Below are 12,215 nucleotides of genomic sequence, written 5' to 3'. Positions count from 1 at the left end.
GGGGTAGTGGGGACATTCTCTTGAGTGTACAGGGTTTCATGAAGGTCGAACATTATTTTGTTTCTGTTGAGAACTCTAGTTTTCGCCGGCTGCCGGGCACGGCTGCACTAACTTTGGGGCAGGCCCGTCTACAGTTTGAATGGACAGGTATCAGTCAAAAGGGAGGGTATCCGGAGAACTCGCCAGTTTACCAACTCGCCGCAATTTAGTGCATTTTTGTTTTACTTCACCTTCATTTAAACTGCATTGAATTGAGAGAGAGAGGATAGTTGTTTAGAGTTAACACTAGAGAAAGTAGGAATGCCAAAATGTTAAACTCCATGGTATCGAAACAATGTAATTCATTGGTAAACAATTCCTGAAATGGTACAGTAGGCCTACTTATCATTGGTATTCACATACTCACCTTTTTATCATCTAGCTGACCATTTCATTGCACAACATAATTTGATCACATTGGAAATGAACTATAACATCTGTGAGTTTGACATATACTACACTGATGAAGGCAGCATGTTAGCATAACGATGAAGACATTTATGAGGACATTTCGCCGTGGCGACTTGGTAAACTGGCGATTTCTCCGGTATCCAAAGGGAGACATCGAAGAGGAAGGACGGATGGGGTAAGGATCAACATATGGAATGTCAGAACAGGTTCCGACATATATCCATATATGGAGATCTAAGGGTTTGAGGTCAGACAGCAGATCGCATTTACTGTGACATCAGATCAGACCTGGGCACCATATATGGGGGCTTTCCCATGTATGGGGATTTTGAGTGATACACCGACGGGAATTGCACGTTTTCATAGTAAATGTGACCTTTGGTCGCCAAAAAAATGCAGTTGTAGATTTCTAGCTTTGCATCTGGAAGTTGAACCCAGCTCAGCTTCAATTTGCAGCAGCTACAAATGTCGGATGCATCTTTGCATTTTCATGTGGCTGGCTTCAATTGACAATTGAATGGTAGACTGTATCTTTGCATCTGCCCATGTGAACGCAGCTTATCATGATGCTATCACCGCTATAAATCTGACCTGAACACACGCACATGCGCACGCACGCACACACACACATGCGCGCAGACACAAATGCATGCAGACACACACACACACACACACACACACACACACACACACACACACACACACACACACACACACACACACACACACACATGCAGACACACATGGACATTCAGTCGCACATACCCATAACAATGCTCACTGTGTCTCATCATGTCAATATAATGCAGGGGTATTAGGAGTGCGTTCACACTGCACATGCTAACAACCAACCCTGACGCACGAGCGTGCGTGCACACTAGCACATAACACACACAAAATCAATACTCCAGACACAAACCATGCATGGTGATTCATCCCACCCACAATCCCCCGCCCTGCGTTGGCTGATAATACAGCCTGTGGGGCCCGACTCCCTCGCTGTGCCAGATGGAGAGAACTTAACTACTGCTACAAAAGCCACCTCTGCCTTATTTACAAAGACCTTTAGTATTTTATTGGCTTTGTGCAGAACCGTTATAATACAAGACAAACATATGCACAAATCCCCCCCCCCCCCGGCCCCCGCTAATCTACGCAGGTGTGAAGGCAGTCAGTGGTACCGCTTTGTGACAGTGGCATCTGCTTAAATTGCTCGTGGTATACCGTACTTTGTAGCCTCAGTCAACAATCACACCAGCGGTGCGCGCAAACTGCATGCTTTCTGCATGCATGTCGTTTAACGTCATTTAATGCAATCAGATGGGACTTTTGTGTTTGGATGTATGAGCTGTCAAGGCCAGAAAAGTAGGTCTGTGCCACTCAGTAGGCGTTCCCGCATAACTTGCGGGTATGATGATGACGTCACGCGCATACCCTCTATACTGCAGGAGAGACAGACAGCCGTAGAGGAAGGTGGTACAGTAAAGGGAGACAGACACATGAGAGGTTCGGTATTTACCCGCCATTGGCCGACTAGAATTTCAATTAGCCTGTACATACTGACCGCCATCATGGCCAGTAATTTTTTTTTTTAAATGTATACATTTAGGTATCTCTTATTATTGTTAGGCTATTAAATAAACACAATTCAGAGATATCGAAGAGGAAGGATGGATGGGGAAGGATCAACATATGGAATGTGAGAACAAGTTCTGACATATATCCATATATGGAGATCTAAGGGTTTGAGGTTTGAGGTCAGATGTAGAGTTGCTGGCCGATATTGATGACATCAGGGATGTCCATATATGGGCTTAATTGCGACAGCAGGTCGCATTTATATCAGGGACCTCCATCCCTGATGATGTCACGTGATGTCTCGAGACCATCTATGGGGATAATAAGTGACTGACTGACGGGAAATGGACGTTTTCATAGTAAATGCGACCTGTGGTCGCAACAAAGGTTTTCAAATAATTGTAGTGGAGTAAAAGTACAATATTTGTTTGTTATTAAAAGTATTGGAAACACTTAAGTAAAGTACAAATACCTCAAAATTGTGTACTTAAGTACAGTACTTGGGTACAGTTACTTCCCACAACTGTCTACAAGCCCACGTTGTGCACTCTCTCCTCGCTTTCACTGTCTCACTCTCCTGGTGTCTCTCTGACACCAGGCTGTCTGTCTCTCCTGGTGTCTCTCTGACACCAGGCTGTCTGTCTCTCCTGGTGTCTCTCTGACACCAGGCTGTCTCCCTCTCCTGGTGTCTCTCTGACACCAGGCTGTCTGTCTCTCCTGGTGTCTCTCTGACACCAGGCTGTCTGTCTCTCCTGGTGTATCTCTGACACCAGGCTGTCTGTCTCTCCTGGTGTCTCTCTGACACCAGGCTGTCTGTCTCTCCTGTCTGTCTCTCTGACACCAGGCTGTCTGTCTCTCCTGGTGTCTCTCTGACACCAGGCTGTCTGTCTCTCCTGGTGTCTCTCTGACACCAGGCTGTCTGTCTCTCCTGGTGTCTCTCTGACACCAGGCTGTCTCCCTCTCCTGGTGTCTCTCTGACACCAGGCTGTCTGTCTCTCCTGGTGTCTCTCTGACACCAGGCTGTCTGTCTCTCCTGGTGTCTCTCTGACACCAGGCTGTCTGTCTCTCCTGGTGTCTCTCTGACACCAGGCTGTCTGTCTCTCCTGGTGTCTCTCTGACACCAGGCTGTCTCCCTCTCCTGGTGTCTCTCTGACACCAGGCTGTCTGTCTCTCCTGGTGTCTCTCTGACACCAGGCTGTCTGTCTCTCCTGGTGTCTCTCTGACACCAGGCTGTCTCCCTCTCCTGGTGTCTCTCTGACACCAGGCTGTCTGTCTCTCCTGGTGTCTCTCTGACACCAGGCTGTCTGTCTCTCCTGGTGTCTCTCTGACACCAGGCTGTCTGTCTCTCCTGTCTGTCTCTCTGACACCAGGCTGTCTGTCTCTCCTGGTGTCTCTCTGACACCAGGCTGTCTGTCTCTCCTGTCTGTCTCTCTGACACCAGGCTGTCTGTCTCTCCTGTCTGTCTCTCTGACACCAGGCTGTCTGTCTCTCCTGGTGTCTCTCTGACACCAGGCTGTCTGTCTCTCCTGGTGTCTCTCTGACACCAGGCTGTCTGTCTCTCCTGGTGTCTCTCTGACACCAGGCTGTCTGTCTCTCCTGGTGTCTCTCTGACACCAGGCTGTCTGTCTCTCCTGGTGTCTCTCTGACACCAGGCTGTCTCCCTCTCCTGGTGTCTCTCTGACACCAGGCTGTCTGTCTCTCCTGGTGTCTCTCTGACACCAGGCTGTCTGTCTCTCCTGGTGTCTCTCTGACACCAGGCTGTCTGTCTCTCCTGGTGTCTCTCTGACACCAGGCTGTCTCCCTCTCCTGGTGTCTCTCTGACACCAGGCTGTCTGTCTCTCCTGGTGTCTCTCTGACACCAGGCTGTCTGTCTCTCCTGTCTGTCTCTCTGACACCAGGCTGTCTGTCTCTCCTGGTGTCTCTCTGACACCAGGCTGTCTGTCTCTCCTGGTGTCTCTCTGACACCAGGCTGTCTGTCTCTCCTGGTGTCTCTCTGACACCAGGCTGTCTGTCTCTCCTGTCTGTCTCTCTGACACCAGGCTGTCTCCCTCTCCTGTCTGTCTCTCTGACACCAGGCTGTCTGTCTCTCCTGTCTGTCTCTCTGACACCAGGCTGTCTGTCTCTCCTGTCTGTCTCTCTGACACCAGGCTGTCTCCCTCTCCTGTCTGTCTCTCTGACACCAGGCTGTCTGCCTCTCCTGGTGTCTCTCTGACACCAGGCTGTCTGCCTCTCCTGCTTCCTTGGTGCCTGTCTGTCTCTCTGACATCACAGGATGGCCTCCCTCCCTCTCTGCCCATGTGAGAGTGGAGCGACAGCTCTGCGTTTGGAATGAAAGCAGAATGATCAGAAGCAGAGAGCCACCCCATGCAGTATCGTGGGCTCAGGTGCTGTGATCGTTGACTGAGGTGGATGTTCCTCCCCGTCGAGGAACTCTGGATCAATCTTGCCCCATCAATCAAACTGATTGACGGGGCAAGAGCTCGGAGTCGAAGGCACTGTTTCCAGGTGGTGGGGATTGTGTTTTAATGAAATGATATCATATCACATTTGCGGGGATTGTTAGCGCTCAAGTGGTTAACCAGTATTAACCATTAAAGGGATCGTATCAATTACACACATGCGTAGAGACTTGAATTAATGGACATTCTATATTTTTTGTCGCATTCCTGAGCCAATAATTTGATGACCCCTTTAAATGGAAAATAGTTTGACTTACTTTAACTATACATGGATAGACTGTAAAACTGTTCAGCCATGCATCCATCAACCATCCATCCATTTTTTTTAATTTTTGTAGACATTTTTTAGACATGCACGCACGCACACACGCACACACGCACACGCGCGTGCACACACACACACACACACACACACACACACACACACACGCACACATAGTTCATAATAGACCTTTCCACCACTACCACTCAACACGCACATACATACACACACTCACTCGCTTGCAATCAATCCTATGGATGCATGTCTGGAATGAGAAGTGGTGTGGGGTACATGATTGTGTGTGTGTGTGTGTGTGTGTGTGTGTGTGTGTGTGTGTGTGTGTGTGTGTGTGTGTGTGTCAATTTGGATGAGTCTCTGGGGGGTGATCGCTCAGCCCTCCTACATGTCTTAACCCATCTAAAGGACTGAATGTAACCTTGGGGCGGTTCTTTGGAGCTAACAACGCGCACGCACACACACACACACACACACACACACACACACACACACACACACACACACACACACACACACACACACACACACACACACACACACACACACACACACACACACACACACACACACACACACACACACACACACACACACACACACTCAGGTACAATATGCAAATGCAGAGTTTTACTGGTGGCTTTCAAGAGGGGGAGCACCTCCTGCATGTCAATACGAGAGCAGCTAGCGCAGCAACATATAGGTTAACATAGGCTGCTACATACATGTACTGTATAGCATATAGGTTACTGTATAACATATAGGTTACTGTATAACATATAGGTTAACATATAGGCTACATACATGTACTGTATAGCATATAGGTTACTGTATAACATATAGGTTACTGTATAACATATAGGTTACTGTATAACATATAGGTTAACATATAGGCTACATACATGTACTGTATAGCTCCATGTTAACTACCCATAGGGGTTAACATAGGCTACATACATGTACTGTATAGCATATAGGTTACTGTATAGCATATAGGTTACTGTATAACATATAGGTTACTGTATAACATATAGGTTACTGTATAACATATAGGTTACTGTATAACATATAGGTTACTGTATAACATATAGGTTAACATAGGCTACATACATGTACTGTATAACATATAGGTTACTGTACAACATATAGGTTAACATAGGCTACATACATGTACTGTATAGCTCCATGTTAACAAACACTTACATCATGTCACACATTTTCCTTTGAAGGACCCCTACCGAACATTCTTTGTTGCTGTCGGGCAGACGCGTCTTATCTCCACGCTTGGTGGGGTTTTTTTCTCGTAAATTAACGCCATACTTAACACCGCGGCACACTAAACCATCAAAAGTAGATCTACAAGCTGGAAACGCGGTGTAAAGCGGCCTGTCTTGAGCCTGTCGATCTGCTATACTTTTGATGTTTTTTTTATGTGAATCCTGGAAAATAGCTGATCTACAAGCTCACAACGCATCGTGGTGGGCTTGTAGATCAGCTATTTTGTGAAGTTACCTTCCGACAGAGACGGATATGTATAGCCGCGCACCCCCTTTTGAAAAGGTGTTTTTCTAAATGTTTCCTTTTTTTTTAGACATACGAGATGTACAGTAGCATTATTTTATTTAAATATATATATATTTTTATAATCATTTAAATCGATTGGTTGGATTAATTGTTACATCCCATATTACAGTATTAATAATTCAACATCCCTCATCACACAAGCCACATGGGTCACACTGCCTGCATTGTAAATGCTCCTGGCTCCCAAAACATCACACAACACCGTTTCCCTATTAAAAAACTGTCCCTCAATGTGGAGTCTGGGGACCCAGACTGTCCAGGGTGTCCCCGGCTAAATGATTGATAGTTTTACAGACAGTGTAGATTGAGGTCCCACAGATGAAATGGGGATCTGTGGCAGAATGCATATCAAACGAACCTGGGGGTTCTTTGAAATTACACAAGGTGAGGATCACTGGTTTGAGCTGTAACCCCTGTGCGCTGCGAACTGTGTACATTAGCTTCTTTTTTTTAGAGCGAGAGAAATCTTGAAAGTGTGCGAACTACTGATTTAAAAGGCATTTGTAGAACTCGGCCTCACGCAGGTTTTAATGGGTGAATCTGTACACCTGGACGGAGGCTGAGAATCAGATGAGTGCTGGTTTGTCACTGTGGAACAAGGAGCTGCCGCATGGAAACACACTGACAGGTAATTGACTCCTAGCATTGTAGTGCACAGGCTGCATCAAGGCAACATCAAATGGAAGCAGGCAAGCGTGTGTGAGGTTATGTTATGTGTGTGCGTGTGCGTTTACACGTGTGTGCGTGTGCCTGTGTGTGTGTGCGTGCGTGTGTGTGTGTGTGGCCTTGTGTGAGAGAATGCCATTAAATTGAGTTGAGTGAGATCAATACGCTATATAACAGCACTTTGTTACAAGAACTCATTTATCAGGTTACCATATCCTCTCTCTTTCTCCCTGTCACCCACCGTACGCGCATGCATGCACGTGCACACGCACTGCTGTTGCTGTACATACGGTGGCCTTGATGAATACAAAGGATTGTCTATGTGGGATGAAGGTTCAATCTGAATCAATTCTCAGAGTAAGTCAAGGAAAACGAGCGTCGGTACACAAATCTTAGAAAATGGTCTCCTAAGTGGGTGTCGGCGTCTGGCGGCAAATCTCACAAACGTCCTGTGTTTACTGGTGGTAGCTCCCGCGAGAGTATGTTTCGGGGACAGAGAAAATTCGATAATTAAGTAAATTCTCTCCTGATTTGTCTCGCTTTTGTATGAAAATATTGGTCCAATATTTAGTTCAGTGACCATGGATAAGCTGTGTTCACTCTTCAAATTGGAAATAACATGACTTTAACCTGCTTCCAGGCTCTAAAGGCGTCCGCTTACTTTAAAAAATGGCAAGTCTTGCTATATTTTTGTCTTGGCAAATGGCTACAGTAGTACAGTGCACATTTTGTCCAAACCACCACACACAATATATCACTTTAAAGCTACAGTTGTCAGTCCTGGCTACAGTGCACAATTTGGCCAACCCCCCCCCCCCCCCCCCACACACACACACACACACACACACACACACACACACACACACACACACACACACACACACACACACACACACACACACACACACACACACACACACACACACACACACACACAATATATATCACTTTAAGCTACAGTTGTCCTCAGTAAGGAATGCCAGGACTCCACAGAGTCATAATGTATAGCATTAGAGAAAATCAGCAAAAAGTGAGGTCCTCTACAGTGCAAAGAAAATAATTGCTGGTTCTCAGGAGGAAAGGTGGATATAGCAAAGCTCACAGCACTGCATAACAGAGCAGCTAGATAGCAGAATGAGATTGGGCAGTAAACAGGGCGATAGCCCGCCACAATCAGATAAAGCAATGTGTCTATCACCTACTGTAGCTGATGTTGAGCTGCACAGGCTTCGCTCATGTGAATGTACAGGGGAGGGGAGAGATGTTTCTGTGTTCTCTCTGCCCTGGCATGTCTAGGTGTGTTTGTGTACCTTTGAGGACCTTCTCACCTGTTAGATACATCTCCTCTCCTTCCAGGAACGTCATGTGACAGCGGGCACACCTGGCACAGGTAGGGTGGTAGTGCTTACCTCCTGCCTGAAAGAGAGTGGGGAAGAGAAGAGAAGAGAAGAGAAGAGAAGAGAAGAGAAGAGAAGAGAAGAGAAGAGAAGAGAAGAGAAGAGAAGAGAAGAGAAGAGAAGAGAAGAGAAGAGAAGAGAAGAGAAGAGAAGAGAAGAGAAACAAGGCATGGTTATAGCCTAAAGGATAGGACAAGAGGAGGCAGGAGGGGAGACGAGATAGGGTCCTCAGAGAAGAGAACAAATGAAAAGAGAGGAGGAAATAGTTCCAATCTAGTGAGGAGGACCAGCTGCGCTCTTCACAGTTTTTTATGGATGCCAATACACAAAACATGGAAACCATTTATCTCTCTCTCCCAGCTAAATCTCCTCACTTTCCGGGATTTTCTGCATCTTCCCATCCTTGTGAACTAAAGGATTTCTCTCTCACACACAGTATATCACATGCAAGCATACACACCACACACACACACTGCAATGTGCTCACCTCCAGTACCCTCCCGCTGATGTACCTGTTACAGGTTACACATCTGATGCCAAACTGGGCATGGTAGTCAGCCTCGCAGTACGGTACTCCATCCCTGACAAGGAGACACTGTGCATCAGGTCTACACCAATGGTTCCCAAACTTTTTCATGTCAAGGACCCCAAAATTGATACTAATTAGCCCGCGGCCCCCTATTTGAAGAGATATGCCAGGGACCCCCATAAGAGAAGATTTCTACGGCTCTAGCAGTGATTCTCAACCCGTTTCATTTCAAGGATCCACATGCATATTAGTCTATACACAGACCCCCATTTAATGGCATTTATATCTCTGGGACCCCAATTTATATTGTAAAATCAATGTTAATTTAACTCTGAGAGTAACGGGTCCATTTGGTTCCATTTGTACACTCTCAGAGTTACAGACCCATAAGGGTCCATTTGGTTCCAAACAATGATTTAGCTGGGGACCCCCTGGAACTCCCTCAAGGACCCCCCTCTGTTATGGCAGAAACAACAGAACAGAACAAATGTGCACTCACTGTACTGTAAATAAGTTTACATCAGTAAAAGTCTACTGCTCCGTATAAACTAAAGTCTCAATGGTGTGTATTACTGTGTAACATTACCATAGCAGGCATCAGGTTACAGCTATTGTGTAACTTTTTTAACCACTTGAACCCTATAGCATTCCTATATTATGGGGTGAACAAATATGGCTTAAGTAGTTGTCATACAGTATGTCAAGATTAGCAAACATTAAGTTTAGTCCATATGTCTAGATTACATTACATGAGAAGAGAAGAGAAGAGAAGAGAAGAGAAGAGAAGAGAAGAGAAGAGAAGAGAAGAGAAGAGAAGAGAAGAGAAGAGAAGAGAAGAGAAGAGAAGAGAAGAGTCATGGTCATTTTTGCAGCGTGATAACATTCAGTACACGTACACTGATGCACAGCACATGGCCTATAGGGCATGCACCTACTTGCTGATGTATTCCCCAGTGAGGGTGCAGCTGCAGGTGTGGCATTTGAAACAGCTGACGTGCCACTGTCTCTCCAGAGCCAGGAGAGACTGACCCTGTTTAATCTCCGCTCCGCAACCCGAACAGTCTGAAGAGTGAAGAAGAGAAGAGGAAGAAGGGCAAGCAGCAGGTGTGCAAGTGTTAGAAGGATGGGAGAAGAGCGAGGGAAGAGAAAGCATGAGAAGCAGGAAGCTGAAAATAAAAGAATACTGCATAAGGCCCTTGTCCCCTCTCCCTCTCTCCTTCCTTTCTCTTTCTCCTATACAGTGGCCCACTTTTCCCCTCTCCTCTCACCGCTCCACTCTGCCTCACTTTCCTTCTGAAAGGATAGAATACCCTAGAGACACACCTGGCCCTGGAACGTGGGAATTACAGTACAAGAGGGAAGTATATAAGCCAGCCAGCATGAAATGACTTCATCATTTGCAATGCTTTTATTTATTTATTTATTTATTCCACTGCCCTTTGTGTATTGTTCTTAATTTGAGACAGACAGTAGGAGACGTCGAGGGAGACAGTGTAGGAGAGACAGACAGTAGCATGCCTGAGATGGAGACAGTGAAGGAGTAGCCTGACCCAGAGCGAGACATTTCTCGTCTAGAGGGGCGGGTCGCGCCTCAGAAATGCGCGCACCCTGATTGGATCTCATCGATCTGTCCGTCACCCCCGGCCCCTCCTCTCCCCCCTAGTGCAGTGCTACGTCACATCATTTAGAGCGACGCCCACCCGGAAGGGTTGACTCCCACTTTTAGACTTGTTCAGCCCACGGCTTTTTCCAGGCTTTCATCTTTCGCGCAGACGAAATGAAAGCCTGGCTATCGAGGCTAGTGAAGGAGAGACCTATACTGTATACAGTTGGATGGTTGAGAGGGAGACTATGTAGGAGAGACAGACAGTAGGAAAGCTGAGAGGGAGACAGTCTAGGAGAGACATATGATGGTTGAGAGACAGACAGTGTAGGAGAGACAGACAGTAGCATGCCTGAGATGGAGACAGTGAAGGAGAGACCTACTGTATACAGTTGGATGGTTGAGAGGGAGACTATGTAGGAGAGACAGACAGTAGGAAAGCTGAGAGGTAGACAGCTTAGGGGGGAATTGGATGAAGGTCACAACAAATCTGTATTAGTTGCTGTGATAAATCCCAGCAGGGCAAACAGCAAGGAGGAGTTGTGACTTCTGTTCCTCTATTGCAATCAAAGTCTGTCCTAACTCCTTTGCGTGTACAATATGCACACGTGCATGTGTATTTGTAGTGTGTGAGTGGTTATCGGGCGTACAGTATGTGCCTGTGCGTGCGTGTGCTGAGCATGTGGTTAAGTGAAGCAGTTCTCAGCAGGTAAACAGTGTTTCAGTGTCAGGTCACCAGTCTGCCTGCAGGCAAACAAGTGTCTGTGCTACAAACTTTGCATAGTGTACAACATTTCCCCACCTGCATCATTTATCAGCAAGTTATGTGACCGCGTGTGTGGGTGCGTGCATGCGTGCGTGCATGCGTATTCAAGGTTAAAGTTGTCTTTATTTCTGTATTGAATTTGACAGCAGTGCATGGTTAATTGATCAGCATGTTTCTTTGTCTAATGGTGCCCTCTTCTTTATGGGGCCCATTTTGCACCAACATCACTGATTACATAATTTACATCACAGCGTCAACTGGAGGCAAAACAAGAAATATTGCGTTGGATTTAATAGCAATATCACCTCAGAATAGAAGAAAAATGTATACAACTAGCTGTGTTGTTCCAAAATCAAAGCAATATGAATGAATGAGAATGCAGCTCCAACCTGGAAAATGATCTCCAGGTTTCTTTGGTTTCGGTTCCAAAGCCTGCCTACTATATCCGGTAATTTGCACACACACATACACACAGCATTTCCATATCCACTATAGATAGACCCAGCAATTTGCAAAGGGAATTGATCCGGGCCGACTCGCATAACAGCTGCCACTGCCAGTCAAATAAAATCGATGAAGACCACTAATAAAACGAAAGTATTGGACTGAGAGGCAATCATCAATAATGTGTGTTTCTAGCGTACACTTAAGATGAGGTAACGTTATATAAAGTATCATCTGTTGTATTAGGTATGGATTATGTCTAGAGGTTTGCCATGCCCATTCATCAGAAACAGAATGGGGAACTAGGGTGCACAGAATGGACGACTTCTCATAAATGAGCCCATTACCGCATGATATGCGAGTCAGGTGTGTGTTCCAGTAGACTTTGTCCCTCGTTTTCTTATGGATGTCAGGGTGGCAAAGAACGAACTAAATTGATGTTGGCATTGGATGTATTGAGTG

At 46.1% G+C, this 12,215-nt stretch overlaps 2 protein-coding genes across 2 annotated transcripts in view; one reads left to right on the top strand and one right to left on the bottom strand.

Annotated features, from left to right (window-relative positions):
* The window catches only part of ubtd2 (ubiquitin domain containing 2), a 393,205-nt gene that overhangs the window by 250,294 nt on the left and 130,696 nt on the right, over positions 1–12,215 (top strand). The gene's annotated exons all lie outside the window — the stretch shown is intronic.
* Positions 1–12,215, bottom strand: part of LOC310870246 (actin-binding LIM protein 3-like) — an 81,967-nt gene that overhangs the window by 37,568 nt on the left and 32,184 nt on the right. The window contains exons 5-7 of the mRNA XM_083781395.1: positions 9,876–10,002; positions 8,899–8,992; positions 8,343–8,430 (exon numbers count right to left, since the gene is read on the bottom strand). Of these exons, the coding sequence (XP_083637521.1) occupies positions 8,343–8,430; positions 8,899–8,992; positions 9,876–10,002 (309 nt within the window). The remainder of the gene's footprint in view (positions 1–8,342; positions 8,431–8,898; positions 8,993–9,875; positions 10,003–12,215) is intronic.

Source organism: Protomyctophum parallelum, assembly GCF_964188405.1.
Source record: "Protomyctophum parallelum genome assembly, chromosome: 1".
Taxonomy (NCBI): Eukaryota; Metazoa; Chordata; class Actinopteri; order Myctophiformes; family Myctophidae; genus Protomyctophum; species Protomyctophum parallelum.
The sequence above is the reverse complement of the archived record's forward strand: the minus strand, read 5'-3'. Positions and strand labels throughout refer to the sequence as shown.